Raw genomic sequence first — 20,623 nt, forward strand, 5'->3', positions numbered from 1 at the left:
TCAACCTGAAAAATGGATTAGTTTACTGTTTACTCTGTTTGTTTTTTTGCGTTTTTTTACAAACTTTCTCAATTTTTTCTCACTGTCTTATAGTTGATTCTTGATTTTTTTCCGAAGGCTTTGTACTTATTAAATGTTCAACGCCGGGTATCTTTCGGCGTATGCACATATCGTACAATCAAAATGATGGCTGTGATAGGGGATGCATAGGTGGTCATCAGCTCATTCACTATCATATATTTCACTATTGAGCACATTACCGTACCTTAAACTGTTTCCGTGTTTCGGAGACGAATGAATTGTAAGATTTGTAGTCTCCGCAAACAAAGTAAATAAAAATAAAAAAGAGCTGAGGTTTTGGAAACGAACTCTACGATCTGTCGAGAAATAAACGAGCTATAAGCGTTCTGAAAAACCAACAGTAAATACAGGGACGGATGACCTTCGGATTAAAGTCCTTTAAAATAAGAACAGAGCAGCAGGAAATACATAGCTCATCATGTTGCTCCTTAGTTATTTTTCTATACAATGCAGATGTAACGTCAGTCAATTTTCAACATCAGTTATCAACCAAAGAAAGCAGTTCTTGCTACCGAGAAAATTCGTTAATGCCATCCTGCATACAATGTGTTGTAATTTGAAACCACTTTTAATTCGGAAACCATGCATGGGTTTCTGAAAACTGAATGATCAATTTAAAAGACCCCAACCACCAATAAGTTCAAGAACAAGCACAAACAAAATAAATCAGTTTATATTATATGTCATATTATGTCACTTTAAAATGCATTGGTATTGTGAAAAACTTTTAATAACTCTTCTTTGAAAGGCTTAATGGCCCTGAAAAGCGCCGTGTTTTACGGTGGCTGGTTTTGCCACCAAAGCAGTCTGTATAAACAAACTTTTTCCTTCTTCTACCTGCTTCCGTTTTGCGATTGCGTTTGTCACTCGCTGAAACTAGTTGTTGCCACCGAACAGAATGTGCTCTGTTCTGTAGGCTGGTTTTTATATTGTCGTGAGCAGCTTTGCAAGCTAACTCGAGCACTCCGGCGGCCGAAATTCTATAACCGCTATTAGGTATACTGGTGCTCTGGCACCAATCCGTTGATGCGATGTGATGTGGAACGATGCCACACAACCACACTGATTTACGGTTTGAAAGAGAATGATATATTTTTCAGCGGATCCGCGCCTTTTGTACTCTAGCGGTACACGCTCACAGGATAGAGACAAATCGGCAGACTCAGCCAAAGGGGCGAGTCCAACGAGACGAACGAAAGAGCGTTAAAAGGCAGCGATGGCAAAAAAATACATTAGAGGCGAATGAACTTCAAAATTTAAAGCCTCTTAAAAAACAAAGAAAGAAAGAACAAATACATTCATTACGATTTGTTCGCTCGTTGGATTCACATGCAGGCTAAAAAGGGTCCTTTTCAGGATCACAAAATTATCTTTAATCTAAAGAGATTATTGTTTTGCTATCACTCGATATCCCCATCTTGTTCGGCTAAACCTTCCTGTTTAGCAATTGCGTTTGCCACTCGCCACAGCTTTCACAGTTGGAAAATTTCTTCCCATCCAGCTTGTGAAATGTTGTACAGTAAATTATATTTAACTCAGTGTCGCATTGGAGGCGATTTTAACCTGTAATTGAACATTTGCGATGACAGTGGTACAGTGTCGACTTTCAATATGGGGTCATAATTTGGACCTCGAACTCTATGTTTACAAAAATGTCCAACTAAATATGTCGTATTACAGGTCCGTCCAATTAGCTGAATGTCGAGCTAAATGTAAATTACTGTACTTTCAATCTAGAAGCAATTTAAAAATTGATGAAAATTGAATAATCGGGAAAGTCCCCAACCATCAATAAGCTCAGAACAACTGCCAAATTCACATACTCATCATATCCTGGAGAACAAATTATGAAAAAATCAATTTGTGTTTTATTGACGTAGGACTACGTCTAACCGGAAGGTATAGGGGGTGAAATGGAAATCTAGGCACTGAACAAGTAGGAAAAAATGCAAGATTTGGAACGCTTATAACTCGAGCATTTCTCAATAGATCGCAAAGGTTTTTGCATCAATTGATAGGAAATATATCTACGCATCTATCATAACGAATAACATTTCATTTTTCTTGAGATAAATAATTGAATAATTGTGAAATATCAAGCATTGTCAAAATGCACTATGTGCCCATTTTTGATTGGTCCATTTTGTGCTCCTCAAATCGTACCGACCAAAACGGGCAACCAGAGCAGCAGCGAAATAGAATGAAGCACGATTGGAAAGGAAAAAGAAAAAAATGAACGAAACATTGGTCGCAGTCTCACACATGCGTAATTCTCGAGCCAGCCAGTCAGCTTAAAAATCCCCGCTCCGCTGCCGTAACGATCATTCTCATTCAAACCGTACACCACATCGGTTCGCATCACAACACATCAACAAACCAACCCAAGCAGCCATGTCTGGACATGGTAAAGGAGGAAAAGTGAAGGGAAAGGCAAAATCCCGCTCGAACCGTGTTGATCTGGAGTTCCCCGCAAGGGTAGCTAGGCCGAGCGCGTTAGTACCAGTGCACCAGTCCACCTAGCCGGCGTTATATAGTTTCGGCCGCCGAAGTGATCGAGTTAGCTGGCAAAGCTGCTCGCGACGATAAGAAAACCCGCATTCGGAACAGAACACATTCGGTTCGGTGGACATCAAGACAACAGGCAGTTGCAGCGAGTGGCGAGTGGCAAACGCAATCGCAAAACGGCATCAGGTAGCAGAAGAAAAAAGTTTGTTCTTTATACAAACTGCTTTGGTGGCAAATCCAGAACAAGGCAGCATCGAGGGCGTTCGAAATGGTTTTTTTCAAAACCACGAGTACTAAGTTTTCTAAATTGGAACCATTCCATAAAACAAGGCGCTTTTCAGGGCCATTAAACCTTTCAAAAAAGAGTTTACGAAATACAGTTCAATGCTTTCTAAAACATTATCCAAAATAATAATAAAACACAAATTGATTTTTTCATAATTTGTTTGCCAGGATCTGATGAGTATGTGAATTTGGCAGTTGTTCTGAGCTTATTAATAGTTGGGGACTGTCCAGATTATTCAATTTTCACCAATTCTTAAATTGTTTCCAGATTGAAAGTACAGTAATTTACAATTAGTTTGACATTTAGCTAATTAGATGGACATGTAATGCGACTTATTTAGTTGGACATTTTTGTAAACATAGAGATCCAAATTATGACCCCACATTGAAAGTCGACACTGTACCACTGTCATCACAAATGTTCAATTACAGGTTAAAATCGCCTCCAATGCGACACTGAGTGGCGCTTTGGCACGTCGCATTGAATGTAATTTACTGTACAACATGTCACAAAGCTGGATGGGAAGAAATTTTCCAATTGTGAAAGCTGTGGCGAGTGGCAACAAATCGCTAAACAGGAAGGTTTAGCCGAACAAGATGGGGATATCGAGTGACAAGAAAACAATAAACTCTTTAGATTGAAGATAATTTTGTGATCCTGAAAAGGACCCTTTTTAGCCTGCATGTGAATCCAACGAGCGAACAAATCGTAATGAATGTATTTTTTTGCCATCGCTCCCTTTTAACGCTCATTCGTTCGTCTCGTTGGACTCGCCCCTCTGGCTGAGTCTGCCGATTTGTCTCTATCCTGTGAGTGTGTACCGCTAGAGTATAAAACACGCGGACCCCAAAAAAATATCTTATTTTCTTTCAAACCGTAAACCCGTGTGGTTGTACGGCATCGGCATCGTGGACGTAACAAAGGAGGACAAGTTAAGGGAAAGGCAAAGTCTCACTCGAACCGTGCAGGTCTCCAGTTCCCTGTTGGTCGCATTCACTGATTGCTCCGCAAGGGTAACTAGACCGAACGGATTGGTGCCGGAGCACCAGTATACCTAACAGCGATTATAGAGTTTCGGCCGTCGGAGTGCTCGAGTTGGCTTGCAAAGCTGCTCACGACAATCAGAAAACCCGCATCAAGAACAGAGCAGCTTCGGTTCGGCGCTCATCAAGGCAACAATTAGTTTCAGTGAGTGGCAAAGTATTTCTCCGGCACGTCACATTAAATGTAATTTACTGAACAATATGTCACAAGCTGGATGGGAAGAAATTTTCCAACTGTGAAAGCTGTGGCGAGTGGCAAACGCAATAGCTAAACAGGAAGGTTTAACCGAACAAGATGGGAATATCGAGTGATAACAAAAACACAACACCAAAGGTTCTTTTCAGAACCATCAACATATTCATAAAGAGTAAACAGTAAACTAATCCATTTTTCAGGTAGATAGGTAGGTATTCACGTAGGAGAAGAAAATAAAACAATATATTTAAAATATATATTTAACAAAAGCTGTCCCCTTTGTATAGTCCTACGTCACTCCGGTTATGTCCCCGACATTACCCATCCGTCTTTTATTATTTTGGATATTGTTTTAGAAAACATTGAACTGTATTTCGTAAACTCTTTTTTGAAAGATTTAATGGCCCTGAAAAGCGCCGTGTGTTATGGAATGGTTCCAATTTAGAAAACTTAGTACTCTTGGTTTTGAAGAAAAAACCATTTCGAACGCCCTCGATGTCGCCTTGTTCTGAATTTGCCACCAAAGCAGATTGTATAAAGAACAAACTTTGTTCTTCTGCTACCTGCTGCCGTTTTGCGATTGCGTTTGCCACTCGCTGCAACTGCCTGTTGTTGTCTTGATGTCCACCGAACCGAATGTGTTCTGTTCTGAATGCAGGTTTTCTTATCGTCGCGAGCAGCTTTACCAGCCAACTCGATCACTTCGGCGGCCGAAACTATATAACGTCGGCTAGGTGGACTGGTGCACTGGTACTAACGCGCTCGGCCTAGCTACCCTTGCGGAGCAATTGGCGGATACACCTACGGGGAATTGCACACCTGCACGGTTCGAGTGGGACTTTGCCTTTCCCTTAACTTGTCCTCCTTTGTTACGTCCACACGTCCACGTTGCTGCTTGTTTTCTTTTTATGATGTGATGCGATGCGATGTTAAACGATGCCGTACAACCACACGGGTTTACGGTTTGAAAGAAAATAAGATATTTTTTGGGGTCCGCGTGTTTTATACTCTAGCGGTACACACTCACAGGATAGAGACAAATCGGCAGACTTAGCCAAAGGGGCGAGTCCAACGAGACGAACGAATGAGCGTTAAAAGGCAGCGATGTCAAAAAAATACATCATACTGATTTTAACCTCCGACCGAGAAGGTCGCTTTTATTTTCAGCTTAGCAGTTGGACGTTTTGGACAAGCGGACTAGGACGTCCCCCCCCGGCGTTTTCGAAAGGAGCGATTTCATCGGTTTTAGTGTGGCAGCAGAAAAAGAAGCAGGAAACAACAGTTCGTTTCGACCGTGAGGAGCGGGCGCCTACCGGTGAACCGGAAAAGCGCGCGCTTTTGCGGCGTCACTGACGCCACGCCCCCTTTTTCTTTTCTGGCAGTGTTGCCAATTTTAAAAGTAGTGCTTAGTGTTTACAAAATAAAATAAAATTTAAAAAGAAGACGCACGCGTACGGACTGTGAAGTGACAAGAGGGAATAATTCCAAAAGTTTACCCGCGATATTGGTGGTTTTTCAAGTGCTCTTGTACAAAAAGTAGTATCTTCTGGGAACATATCCCCAAGTGTCAAGCCCTCACAAGAATAACTCAGTGCTTTAGTGCAAAGTGAAACCCACTTGTCGGCTATACCTAGGGTGTAGCCGACAACAAAATGGCTTCCAGTAGCTCCGGGCCTCCTCAAGGCCGGGCTACAAACCTGTACGAAGGGAAACCTACCCAACGTACCTCTCCAAAGTGGACCGACCCACTCAACGGCAATTTGCAGATTCTGCTCCTTCGTGCAACAGGAGAGAACGTGATCCCTTCCAATCCGTTCATAGTTAGTAAAACTATCTCCAACGTTGCGGGGGATAAATTTAACAGCGCGAGACCACAACGAGACGAAAAAAAGAGGACGCAGTATATTCTTACAACCAAGGACAAGGATATTATTGGTAAGCTCCTTTCAATAACTAAATTGATAGATGAAACCCCTGTTGAAGTTATCTTTCACCCAACATTAAATCAACGCAAATGCGTTGTCACTTGCCGTGATGTCATTGACATCAAAGAATCCGTACTGGTTACTGAGCTTTCCGATCAAGGTGTGATCGATGTCAAGCGTATTACCAGGAAGGATAACAACATTGTTGTCCCAACGGCAACCTTAATTTTGACCATTCGTGGAACGGTTGTTCCCGATTTCATTTATTTCGGGTTCATCCGAGTCGGGACTAGAAACTTCTACCCTAATCCCATGCAGTGCTACAAATGCTATAAATTTGGGCATACGACCAAGCGATGCAAGCGCGAAAATCCGCTTTGCAGAAACTGCGGCCAAGAACATCTGGAACAAAAAACAGAAGCAAACATAGTTTGCAATGCTTCAGCTTTTTGTGTCAACTGCCAAGGAAACCACTCCTCTTCCAGTAGGAATTGTCCCGTATGGCAAAATGAAAATAAAATTACCAGAATCAGAATCGATAATGGAATTTCACACAAAGAGGCAAAGGAACAGTTTCAACTACAAAACAATGGCTCTTCATTCGCAAGTGTTCTGCAAAACAGACTCACCAACTTGCAAAAGCCAGCACCCACATGTAACTGCAAATGTAACTGCGCCTCGGCCGTTTCGGCCACTTCTAGTCGCGAAAGCACCCCCCCAAATGACACTACATTCGATACAACCATGACAGATTCAACAACTGGTAGTTCATCAACTGAATCCGAAAGCGAATCAGTCATTTCTATGGATACGTCTGATGTTCCAAACAAAAACAAAAACAAAAGAAAAATAACTAAAGGATCATCCTCAGAGTCAGATCAAAAATCTGAAGATGAGACCCAAACAAACAAGGACAAGAAAAGAACTAAGAATGAACAAAGACAGACACCAACAACAAATAACAATACAACCCCAACAGAAAACAACAACAACAATAACAACACATATCAAACAAAAAACAACAATAACAACAACAGAAACGCACATTCAACAAAAAACAACACAAACACAACAAACACTCCAAAGACTTCTACACCAAACAAAAACAACACCAATACCTCAAAGAAAGCTTCTCTTTCCAAGGGTAAAGGACCATCGAACTAATTCTCTTTGAATAGTTCAAACATACACACAATTAAGACTTAGGAATTAGAGTTAAAAACACCAACACATTCACTCCAACACAGAAATTCGGGATACAATGGAACATCAGAAGTATCCGACGAAATATTCTAGAACTGAAAATGCTTATTTCAAACTCTAATCCCACAGTCATAGCCCTTCAAGAAACTATGACTCCAAACAACTTCGATAAACACTTCATCTCAAAATATATCACATACTTCAAAGAGGGTCCCAACCCCTCAAAAAACGGAGTTGCAATCGCAATCAAAGATGGCACTCCACATGATCTTCTTCCCATTACCACTGATCTTCAGGCAGTGGTAGTGCGCATTAAACACCCCTTTCCAATCACCGTCGTTAGCATCTACATCACTAATGATTCCGATCCGAACACTCTACGCGGCCAACTGGACCATCTGTTCGCCCAACTTCCCGCCCCAATCATGCTTATGGGTGATTTCAACGCCCACTCATACGCCTGGGGAGGTGCATACCTCGATCGAAAAGGATCCATCATTGAGGATTTCATATCCGACCATTCTCTTCTCCTTCTTAACAACGGCCAACACACCAGAATCCATTATTCTGGTACTACTTCAGCCATCGATCTCACTATAGTATCAGACAAACTATCTTCAAAACTTTCTTGGAACATCCACGATGATACTTGCGGAAGCGATCATTTTCCAATCTTCACTTCCTTCGGCCAAACTTCTCCAGAGTTTTCAACAAGGCCAAGATGGAAATTTGAATACGCTGACTGGGCTGGCTATCAGTTTGACATTGAAAACCGCCTCTCCGCTAAACGAGATTGGACAGCCAAGGAATTCTCCAAAGTTGTCCTAGAAGTTGCAATGGTGCACATCCCCAGAACCAGTGGCATCCCTGGCAGGAAATGTGTCCCATGGTGGTCGCCTGAGCTGAAGGCAGCGATCAAAGGTCGACGTAAGGCCCTACGCAAATTAAGAAAGGCCCATCCGGACAGCCCACTGAGACCCACTCTGCTTGCAGAGTTCCAAAGGGCTCGCAAAGAAGCTAAGACTGCTATCAACACAGCCAAGCACAACAGTTGGGTTAAATTCGTCAGCGAAATTAATCCCAACGCGTCAACAAAGGATTTATGGAGTAAGATTGGCAGGCTTCATGGAAAGAAAAGAAGCAAAGAATATAATCTTCTAATTAACGGTCAATACACCAATGACCGGAAAATCATCGCCGAGGCGTTTGGAGATTTCTTTGCTTCCGCCTCCTCCAATCAAAACTACGACCAAACCTTTCTAACCCACAAAACGGAATGCGAAAGAATTCCCATCGATTTTCATACCGATGTGGAATTTGACTTCAACAAAAACCTCTCCCTCAAAGAGCTCGATTGGGTACTGAACAAAGTCAAACAAGGATCCACAGGACCTGATGACATCAGCTACCCTATGCTTAAGAATCTACCCCATCTCGGGAAAAAAGCACTTCTGAAGCTCCTCAACAAAGTCTGGGACAGTGGAACCCTCCCCAGTTGCTGGAAAGAGGGTTTAATGATCTGTATCCCGAAACCAGACATGAACAATCATCTTCTTGACAATTTCCGCCCCATCACTCTCCTAAGTTGTGTTGGGAAAGTCTTGGAAAAAATGGTCAATCGACGCTTAACGACTTTTCTAGAGTCAAATAAGCTGATTGATCCCAGACAATTCGCCTTCCGTGCGGGAAAAGGTACAGAAGATTGCCTTGTAGCAATCGAAAAAATCCTAGACGACGCAACTGAAAAATTACACCACATTGATATTGTTTCCCTGGATTTATCCAAGGCCTTCGATCGGGCATGGAGGTACCCAGTGCTGAAAAGCCTTTTCGACTGGGGGATTCGTGGGAGATTAGGTCTCTTCGTTAAAAGTTTTCTAGAAAACCGGTCTTTCAAAACCGTTATTAACAACCACCAATCTTCTCTAAAAATCCCAGAAAACGGCTTCCCACAAGGCTCAGCACTTTCACCAACCCTCTTCAACATTGCCATGCAATCTCTATTCGAGATTATCCCGGACCATATAAAGGTCATAGTCTATGCAGATGACATCACTCTTATCTCTACGAGCTGCTTCGGCTTAATTCAGAGAAAGAGGCTTCAAAAAACCTTAGACTCCATCCAAAACTGGGCTCTAAAAACAGGTTTTAAAATTTCCCCGGAGAAATCCAAACACATACATATCGGAAAAGCTCTCAGAAGGAGAACCTATCTTCAGCTCAACAAAATCCCGATCCCTACAATGAGGACATTGAAAATACTAGGGGTTACTTTCGACAAGAAACTCAACTTCCTATCACATTCCCAAAAGACCAAAATAGCCACCAGAAAGAAATTGAACATCATCAAGTCTATCGCAGGCAACCTAGCCTCTGGTCATAGAAAGACGTTGCTAAATGTTGTAAATGTTTGGTTGGTCCCACAAATCCTTTACGGAATAGGCACCTTCAGCCGTGGAGGGGACAGGGTGTTAAACACCATTCAACCAATTTACAATAAAGCAATTCGGCTCGCAATTGGCGCTTTTCCCACCAGTCCTACTCTTGCTGTAATGGCAGAAAGTGGGCAACTTCCCTTCACCCACCTGGTAACAAAAGCCATCACGAATAAAGCCATCCGTCACTTGTCACTCCCCGAAAGCGACCACAATGTCCCATTAATACATAGAGCTAAAACATGGTTCAAAAATCTCACGAACAAAGATCTTCCCGATATATGTGAACGTTCATCTGCGACGGGAAGAAATTGGAACGTCAAACCGCCGAACATTAACCTTGAACTTCTCAAGACAGTTCGAGCGGGAGACCCTTCTCCAAAAGTCAAAGCCTGCTTCAATAACCTCGTTGCATCCAATTTTCAAATCAACCACCAGGTATACACAGATGGTTCAGTCAGTGCCGATGGAGTTGGATGTGGAGTCTTTGAGAGTAGATACACTGGTAGCTTTTCTCTTCCACCGCAATGCTCCATCTTCAGTGCGGAAGCTTTCGCCCTTTTAATAGCTACCCAAGAATGCACCCATGAGTTTCTTCCTACCACAATATTCTCAGACTCAGCTAGCTGTCTCCACGATCTTCTGAGTGGAAACAGCAAACACCCATGGATTAAGCAAACAGAAGAGGCTGCTTCAAATAAAAACATCTCCTTCTGCTGGGTTCCTGGTCACTCAGGAATCCGTGGAAACACAGCCGCCGACATACTGGCCGGCAAGGGCAGCAAAATAGATCCCCCAGACATGCCCTGTCCTCCATCTGACATTGTCCGCTGGGTAAAACAGCAAGTCCGTGAAAGCTGGGACATAGGCTGGATAAACAGCCGTCCCACTCATCTTCATAAAATTAAAAACTCCACTCTCCCTTGGGATGACCGCCTCAATAGTAGGGAAAGGCAAGTCCTTACCCGTCTTCGAATTGGGCACACTAACTTCACCCACTCACACTTGTTCTGCAGAGCCGAAAAACCCCAATGTGCTTGCAACGAAGCTCCGGTTTCCGTTAGCCATCTTTTACTTGAATGTCAACATACCAAAGATGCTCGAGTCCGACACAACATAGGTCAGAGTCTCCGAGATATCCTCAGTAGAGACGAGACCCAAGAAACCAATTTAATTGCGTTTCTGAAAGAAACCGACTTCTTTGGTAAAATCTAAACCGAAATACTAAATACCTTGGAAAGTGCTTATTAAAGTTCGCCACTTCACAGTCATGTATGCGTGTTTATGTGTGTATACACATGTATGTACGGGTCGGAAGGAAGGTATTCATACATGTATATACACGCATTCAATAATATTAAATAACAAATAATATAATATATACTTTCATACCCACATCTATCTTCTATCCATTACATTATACTTTAATCAACTTCCTATTCCTACAGCCACACTCACCAAGGAGAATAAATTCATTAAATAAACCTCTCCATTTTTCAGCTATACTATATACCATTAAATTCAAAACCACTATATTTTATTATCTATTCAAACTGTATTTCATTTCATTTCACCCCACCCCACACCTACTCCTCCCCTCTTTCCTTCCCATACCACTCCCACCCCCTCCCAATCCACTAATCCCACCCAAATCCTTTCCACTCCTTTCCTTCCTATCCTCCTGAGAGGGGCCGTTTTGTTTTTTGGCTTTGGAACACGCCTTTCGCTAGGTCACTTGTGCTTCGTTACTGCTTTGGTCCTCGGATCAGTAAATTTTTACTTTTCTTTACAGCATATATTAAATATCTTATGAAGCATAGGATCCCTTCCTACCTTCTTCTTTAACCGAGAGTCGAGCGGACAGGTCTGATGAGTGATTTTGTTGGTTTCCCTTTCGCCAGTCCCCTCTGGACTGGTTTTATTGTGGCTCTTCACTGGGCTGGAGGCGAATGAACTGCAAAGTTTAAAGCCTCTTAAAAACAAAGAAACGAGAAACGTGAAAAATACATTCATTACGATTTGTTCGCTCGTTGGATTCACATGCAGACTAAAAAGGGTCCTTTTCAGGATCACAAAATTATGTTCAATCTAAAGAGTTTATTGTTTTGTTAACACTCGATATCCCCATCTTGTTCGGCTGAACCTTCCTGTTTAGCGATTTGTTGCCACTCGCCACAGCTTTTACAGTTGGAAAATTTCTTCCCATCCAGCTTTGTGAACAGTGGTACAGTGTCGACTTTCAATGTGGGGTCATAATTTGGATCTCTATGTTTACAAAAATGTCCAACTAAATATGTCGCATTACATGTCCGTCCAATTAGCTAAATGTCGAACTAATTGTAAATTACTGTACACAATTTAAGAATTGGTGAAAATTGAATAATCAGGAAAGTCCCCAACTATCAATAAGCTCAGAACAACTGCCAAATTCACATACTCATCAGATCCTGACAAACAAATTATAAAAAAATCAATTTGTGTTTTATTATTATTTTGGATATTATTTTAGAAAGCATTGAACTGTATTTCGTAAACTCTTTTTTGGAAGGTTTAATGGCCCTGATAAGCGCCGTGTTTTATGGAATGGTTCCAATTTAGAAAACTTAGTACTCGTGGTTTTGAAAAAAACCATTTCGAACGCCCTCGATGTCGCCTTGTTCTGGATTTGCCACCAAAGCAGATTGTATAAAGAACAAAATTTTTTCTTCTGCTACATGCTGCCGTTTTGCGATTGCGTTTGCCACTCGCCACTCGCTGCAACTGCCTGTTGTCTTGATGTCCACCGAACTGAATGTGTTCTGTTCCGAATGCGGGTTTTCTTATCGTCGCGAGCCAGCTAACTCGATCACTTCGGCGGCTGAAACTATATAACGCCGGCTAGGTGGACTGGTGCACTGGTACTAACGCGCTCGGCCTAGCTACCCTTGCGGGGAACTCCAGACCAACACGGTTCGAGCGGGATTTTGCCTTTCCCTTCACTTTTCCTCCTTTACCATGTCCAGACATGGCTGCTTGGGTTGGTTTGTTGATGTGTTGTGATGCGAACCGATGTGGTGTACGGTTTGAATGAGAATGATCGTTACGGAAGGAAGGAAGGTATTGTATTATAGAGACTTTAAACTTTTGCAGTTCATTCGTCTCTAGCCTTGGGAAAGGCCCTTTGAAAACTCTACTCTATTCTACTCCAGCGCTACCACCTCCGCCCTCTTGCCTTGAGAAAGGCACTCGATCCCTCGCCGTCCAGCCCGTCCAGCAACGATGTTGTCCAGCCGGTGTCCACACAAAGAATGATCGTTACGGCAGCGGAGCGGGGATTTTTAAGCTGACTGGCTGGCTCGAGAATTACGCATGTGTGTGATTGCGACCAATGTTTCGTTCATTTTTTTCTTTTTCCTTTCCAATCGTGCTTCATTCTATTTCGCTGCTGCTCTGGTTGCCCGTTTTGGTCGGTACGATTTGAGGAGCACAAAATGGACCAATCAAAAATGGGCACATAGTGCATTTGGACAATGCTTGATATTTCACAATTATTCAATTATTTATCTCAAGAAAAATGAAATGTTATTCATTATGATAGATGCGTAGATATATTTCCTATCAATTGATGCAAAAAACCTTTGCGATCTATTGAGAAATGCTCGAGTTATAAGCGTTCCAAATCTTGCATTTTTTCCTACTTGTTCAGTGCCTAGATTTCCATTTCACCCCCTATATCTTCCGATTAGACGTAGTCCTACGTCAAAAATTTTTTATTACACTGCGTTTCACAACTATAGAACCACTCATTTTTTCAAAGTTTCCAGAGATATGTAAGAAGTTGGTTGAATTGAAGTATTAGACTGTCGAAAAATCCTGCGGTATTTCCGCGAGGTGTCGCTGTAAGCGCGTAGTTTTAGTTGTATTCATTGTATCGAGTCATACTATAGCTTGTTGGAAAGGTATTTTTGCGCGCTATAATATAGTCCTTGACAGTGTTTTGTTTGGTAAAGTCGTCCGTGTGCTATAGTGTCGCAAATATGGAGCAAAATAAAGAGAAAATCCGACATATTTTACAGTACTACTATGACAAAGGCAAAAATGCATCTCAAGCTGCCAATCAAATTTTTGCAGTTTCTGGACCCGATACAGTTTCCATTTCCACCGCACAACGATGGTTTCAACGTTTTCGTTCTGGTGTAGAGGTCGTCGAAGATGCGCCACGCTCCGGAAGGCCTGTCGTCGAAAATTGCGACAAAATCGCTGAATTAGCCGAGAAAGACCGGCATAGTAGCAGCCGTAGCATCGGCCAAGAGCTGGGGATAAGTCATCAAACCGTTATTAACCATTTGAAGAAACTTGGATTCACAAAGAAGCTCGATGTATGGGTGCCACACACGTTGACACAAAAAACATCTTTGACCGTATCGACGCATGTGAATCGCTGCTGAATCGCAACAAAATCGACCCGTTTCTGAAGCGGATGGTGACTGGCGATGAAAAGTGGGTCACTTACGACAACGTGAAGCGCAAACGGTCGTGGTCGAAGCCCGCTGAAGCGGCTCAGACGGTGACCAATCCCTCATTAACGGCCAGGAAGGTTCTGTTGTGTGTTTGGTGGGATTGTCAAGGAATAATCTATTATGAGCTGCTTCGCTATGGCCAAACGCTCAATTCGGACCTGTACTGCCAACAACTGGACCGCTTGAAGGTAGCACTCATGAAGAAGAGGCCATCTTTGATAAACAGAGGCCGCATTGTCTTCCATCAGGGCAACGCCAGGCCACACACTTCTTTGGTGACGCGCCAGAAGCTCCGGGAGCTCGGATGGGAGGTTCTTTTGCATCCGCCGTATAGTCCGGACCTTGCACCAAGTGACTACCACCTGTTTTTGTCCATGGCGAACGAGCTAGGTAGTCAGAAGTTAGCCACAAAAGAGGCCTGTGAAAATTGGCTATCCGAGTTTTTTGCCAATAAGGAAGCGAGCTAACAGTGGTATTATGAAGTTGGCATCTCGTTGGGAACAAGTCATCGAACACAACGACGCATATTTGACTTAAAACAGATGATTGTAACTAATTTTATGAACAAATGAAAATTAAAAAAAATACCGCAGGACTTTTTTGACAGCCTAATATATAGTGTAGAATACAATAACTATCTTTATTTATAAGACTAGCCATTTCAACTGTATTGTTGTGTTCAGGTGCGAAAGATTAAAAAAACTAAGATTCCGGTGTTTCATAACTATAGAACCAGATGGTAAAACTCTCACTTCTATACAAAATTAACGTCAATTTCACATGAATTATAATAAGTTTCTAATCCGTAGGACATCCTTAGTTCTCAATCAGTTCAAATAACCCATTCGGGGTGGTTTCGACCAAGCTGCGCCATGTTGTAGTGTGTATCTCGTTCTACGCAGAGGATACTGCTTGTTTAAGTTCTTCAAATCAATCATACTGCTTGTAAGCTGCATCTACTATCTGTACGATCATTCCTCATATGTTCTTGATAGGGTTTTGATCTGGTAAACAAGCTAATCAGTCCAGAATCTGAAGCCCCTATTCATTGAACCGTGCCATGACCTTCCGTATTTTATGAATTGATGCCAAATTACCCAATTATCACATTGTTTTTGATGCAAAAACAGCAGTAAATGATTCTGAAGTACTTCGTTGCACTTCTGACTGTTCATTCATGTTAATGGTAAGCTATCTAAACCAGGGGTGGCATTGCGCAATTCGAAACGAGTAACTCGTTTCGAGAAAATTCGAACTCAAATCGAATTGATTTTAGTATTATGTATCATTTTCAAGTTAATATTTTCAGTGTACTAGCAAAGCAAAATTTGTCTCGAGGAGTAATGTAAAATGTTTGGGTTCGTAGATAAAACAAAGTCAAAGTAGTCGAAGCGAAGAAAAATCACTCGTTTCGAAATGCGCAATGTCACCCTAGACTTTTTTGAGAAAATTCTCCCCACCCCAAATGGGTTATTTGAATTGATTGAGAACTAAGGATGACCTACGAATTAGAAACATATTGTAATTCGTGTGAAATTGACGTTAATTTTGTATAGGAGTGAGAGTTTTTCCAACTGGTTCTATAGTTATGAAACACTGGAATTTTTTTTTTAATGTTTCGCACCTGAACACAACAATAAAGTTGAAATGACCAGTCTTATAAATGAAGTTAGTTATTATATTCTATATCCTTCAATCTAGCCGACATCTTACATATCGTCATTTAAACACTTTTTTTGCATATTCAAATGCGACAGGACAAATTCAGTCAGCTATGTATGAAGCGATCACTACTACTAATGCGCTGTCTCACGTAAACATGATATGTGATGTTCATAGTTTTCTGCTGAACGAAGCCGATGTAAATGATGAAGAACACCCACTCCATTGTTGATTGAACAGGTAACTCACTTGGTCACGCGTCGTTTCTGTTAATTTCGTCCTCTTCTTTTCGTAAACATGATATGTTTCCGGGTTTTTGTAACTTTTCTTGAAGACTAGCAAAACCCATTGCTCATCCCACCACACCATAGACAGTCCCCCTGAACCTGTGCAAGCCAGAAAAAACGTTGACGATGGAATGTCTGATCTGAGCGGGAATCGAACCCGAAACCTCTATCGTAGCAAGTGCAACGCTTACCACTAGGCCATGGGGACCACTGCATATCATAACATATCCAAAAATCGGAAATCGATATCGACAAATTTAACACTACTGATAACTACTTAAATTGCCTCGAAATTCGGCTCAAAGGACCATGTGAAATTTAATGCATTAAATGCATGAAGTGCCCTTCGTGAACTTGGAGAAAAATGTTATCGCGCGACATTGAAATTGTGTTTCATGTGTAATGTCTGTAACACTTACGGAAATATAGTAGAGTTGTGCATAAACATTAAATTAAAAAAAATTAATAAAATTTAAAAAAACAGGGCGTTACAAAAATGTGTTTCGAAATGTAACACCTGGTATTAAATAAATGCTATCTGACTAACTTCACATTACAGAATTGTAATTTCGTCAAATTATAGTGCACAACTCTATTATCTATTGGAACATTTAATATTATAAGCACTCACTATGTGAAAAATAGGATGAGATTTAAATGCATGTGAAACGTTTTCCACTTCGCTCACCACAGTTTCATTTGTTTATTTTTCGATACCAGGTATTCCTGATTGCTCTCGCGCTCGCAGTGATAGTCTTCCAGATCTTCGCCATTCCAGCCTATGTGGACAAAGACCAACTAAGTGGAATCTGTCTGCTGTTGGTGTTTTACGGATTTGCATCCATACCCGCAGTTCATTTGTTCGAGAAGTGGTTCAACGATGCAAGCTTCGCAAATATGTCGCTATTCTGTCTGAACGTTATAATCGCCCTTTGTACACTTACCATCATCATCCTGTTCGATATCCTGGGGGAAACGGACACGTCGGAACATTTCAGAAATTTCCTGAACCGAGCTTTCCTAGTTTTCCCGCAACACGCTCTCGCCGATGGCTTGATCGAGCTATCGAAGAATTACATCCAAGCGGAGATCTTCAAGCGGTACTACATCAATACGTACAAGTCGCCCCTTACCATACTAGAGCCTCATTTTATCGCTCTGGTCGTCATGGGCATTGTATTCATCGTGTTGAATCACTTTGCTGAAAAGAAAGTTCTCGAAAAACTATTCCTGCTGGCGGAATCACCCGACACCCCAGTTTACGAGCTAGACACAGTCCACTCCGATGGAGTTTTGATGAACGGCAACGGGAAGAAGAAATCACTAACTGCGGGTCAGATTCTGTCGGTGGATCACCTTACGAAAAGATATCGACATGGCGAGCCGGTTGTTAACGACGTATCGTTTAAAATACATTACGGCGAATGTTTCGGACTGTTGGGAACGAATGGAGCTGGAAAATCTACTATTTTTGCCATACTTGCAGGAGAGCAGCTGCAGAGTGGCGGAAGCTTCTGCTTCTTCTCCCCGGTGAGTGAAATAATCAAACATAATCTGGAAAAACGGTTGGCTCATGTTGTACTCATTCCAGAATGGTCTGGCATATTGCCCGCAAAATAATTTCCTGGATCCGCTGCTCACAGTTGAGGAAGTAATTAGATTCTATGGGAAATTGCGAAATATTGAAAACATAGATAAGGTAGGTTACGGTTGACTCAATCAACATAAATTCAGTCGTCAACTCATTGCAGCTTGTGGAAGAAACCATCCGAGAGTACCATCTGGAGCCGTACAAACACATTTTGGTGAAGAATCTCAGCGGAGGCAATCGGCGCAAGCTTTGTGTTGCCGTTGCCTGTTTCGGTAACACCGATATTATTCTGATGGATGAACCTACCAGCGACATGGACCCGGTGACGCGAGCCATCGTGTATCGGACAATCGAGAGATTGAACAGCCAGAACCGTTCGATACTTCTTACATCGCACAGCATTGCAGAAATCAATCATATCTGCCAGCGGATTGGTATCCTTAAGGATGGTACCCTACTCACGATAGATACGCCGGAAAATCTGTCCGAACGATATGGCAATAATTATCTGGTGACAATTTACCTAGAAGAGAATCGTGAGGTGGATCTGATTAGGGTAAGCAAAAAATAATACTTGAAATATTTAGAATCCGGAATCACGAAACCAGCTGTATCTCGGGATTGGTTAAATGTACAGAGTTTATATATTTAAATGCAAATATTTTACTGCTCTTCTGACAAAAATATTCCGTTGTAGTTTTGGTGAATTTTCGTACTTGTTTTCGGATACCCTCCATCAAAATTTAGACTCTCTGTTGGTCCATGTCAGCGGCCATTTTATTCCACGATCTCTTCATGTCTGCAGCTTCCCGAGTCAATTTGGCATCCTTGTTCAATTTCCGCTTGACAGTTGCCCACTTTTTTACGATTGGGTGAAACTGGGGCAATTTTTTTTCAATGTAATCGATCCCATTGTCACGGTACCACTGAAGCTCTTCTGAACTGTAGTCACAGCTTGCCAAATCTGACCAAAATTTCACTAGACCTTTGCGAGCCTTAATACACGGAAGGAGACGTTTCTGCAGACACTCCTCCCCATACATTCTCAAGTCGATTGTCTTGTTTGTGACGAGAACCTCAAATTTCTATCCAAAGCTGCAGATCTTTTGTCAAATCAAGAACTTCTTGGTACATTTATCCGCGAAAACGATAATAAATTTGCTGGAGACATGGCAGTGGGCTCATAGAATTTCAGGTATGGGAGCTGCCTAATACTCATCTTATTTATTTATAATAACAATCAACAGACCTCCGATGTCTGAAAAATTTCAACTTAACCTAATCATACATAAGAACCGTGCTTTAGCGTGTTCCTGCAGAAATTGAAATCAAATGCGGGGGCAATCGTATTAAAGGCCGGGGTACCATTCGCAAGAACGACGCACTTCTCAAACGTCGTGGAGGAACATTGAAGTCCAATTTTTCTAGGAGTTGCGTACAATCGTTAGACTTCATTTCCAGATGGACCAGCAAGCTGCAGCGTGATCCGCTTCGGCTTGGACTTTGCTAAATTGGTTCGAGTCTTACCTCAAAGGCAAAAGGCAACAGTCGGAGAGCATATCTTGCAAAACGTCATTGCACTGATTCGATTCGCGTTGCTCCGTTTTGAAAGCACGGATTCCCGACGACGCTTACATACTCCAGGGTTTATAGAACCAGAGCGCAATACAACGATTTGAGGCGATAGACATAGGAGAAACTTTTGGAAACTCTCATGATGAAACCCAAGTCCCTTGATGCCTTTTGAACGATGTGTGAGACGTGTTGCTTGAATGTCAATTTTAAATCCAGAACCACTCCGAGATCTTTAATCTCTGTTCTTCGTTCAATTGTGACGTCAGATAGGGTAAAAATGTGCATTACTAATTTCTTCTTCCTACCGAAGATTACAATCATACATTCGGAATGGTTGACTGTCATAAAATTGACAGAACACCACGAAGCGGTCGTATCCAACTGTCGTTGGAGAAAGATAGCATCGGCGGTTGAGCGAATCTGGGAAACAATCTTTAAATCGTCGGTGAATGAAGTTTGGGGTCCTCTAAAAAAATATCGTTAAAGTAGATCAAGAAAACTAGAAGACCCAAATGGCTTCCTTGTGGTATTCCAGAAGTTACTGCGAACGGCTCTGAACTGTTGTCTGTTGACTGAAGCAGTAATTCGGCGTCCTTTGAGGTAAGATTCGAACCAACTGAGCAAAGTCTCAGTGATGCCAAGTTTTGCCAACTTGGCGATAGCGATGTCGTGATGAATTTTGTCGAAAGCGGCTGTCAGATCGGTGTACATAGCGCCGGTTTAGGACCTTTCAATCATGCTGTCGACAGCGTAATTGCAAAAAGACAGCAAGTTAGTGGTTGTCGACCATCCGGGTATAAATCCATGTTGATCGCAACTTATATATCGCTTGAAGAACGAGCTCACTGAATCCATAACAATTCAAATAGGTTTAACGCGGCGCAAAGGCAGGAAATCCCTTCTGTAGGATCGTGAACATCGTGGCGGACTTCCACAGCTTTGGAAAACGACCAGTTGCTAGAGAAAGCTGGAAGACGTGTTGCAGCGGTGACAACAAACTGGATATGAACGATGGTATTCCGTCTGGATCCGGATTAGTGGACTTTTTCATTCACGAAACAACAGCCATGATCTGTTCACCACTAATGTCGAAACGGCTTGACGAAGATTCGAAAGGAGGAATATTCCTAGTAGCTGCAGCTGCAGGTGACAGTGCACGATCGACAAACACACTTGAAAACTTTTGACGATAGCTGGAAGCAATGGCACGACCGTGATGGGGGGATATCCCAGTTCCCGATGACCATCATTGCTGCGCGTGGTGCGTTCTTCGCGATTCGTATGACTGGTCGAAGAGCGTTGCCGATTGAACGGGGTAATGCTGAAACCAAGCAG

The 20,623-nt window shown here is 42.1% G+C and overlaps 2 protein-coding genes across 6 annotated transcripts in view; one reads left to right on the forward strand and one right to left on the reverse strand.

Moving 5' to 3' along the window:
• The window catches only part of LOC129771816 (glucosylceramide transporter ABCA12), a 142,600-nt gene that overhangs the window by 115,261 nt on the left and 6,716 nt on the right, over positions 1-20,623 (forward strand). For all 5 annotated transcript variants that reach the window (XM_055775874.1, XM_055775871.1, XM_055775872.1 and 2 more), the window contains exons 14-16: positions 16,843-17,652; positions 17,714-17,821; positions 17,874-18,269. In XM_055775874.1, the coding sequence (XP_055631849.1) occupies positions 16,843-17,652; positions 17,714-17,821; positions 17,874-18,269 (1,314 nt within the window). The remainder of the gene's footprint in view (positions 1-16,842; positions 17,653-17,713; positions 17,822-17,873; positions 18,270-20,623) is intronic.
• Positions 1-20,623, reverse strand: part of LOC129771817 (zinc finger protein 585A-like) — a 64,942-nt gene that overhangs the window by 17,192 nt on the left and 27,127 nt on the right. The window lies entirely within an intron of this gene.

This window comes from Toxorhynchites rutilus, chromosome 2, assembly GCF_029784135.1.
Source record: "Toxorhynchites rutilus septentrionalis strain SRP chromosome 2, ASM2978413v1, whole genome shotgun sequence".
NCBI lineage: Eukaryota > Metazoa > Arthropoda > Insecta > Diptera > Culicidae > Toxorhynchites > Toxorhynchites rutilus.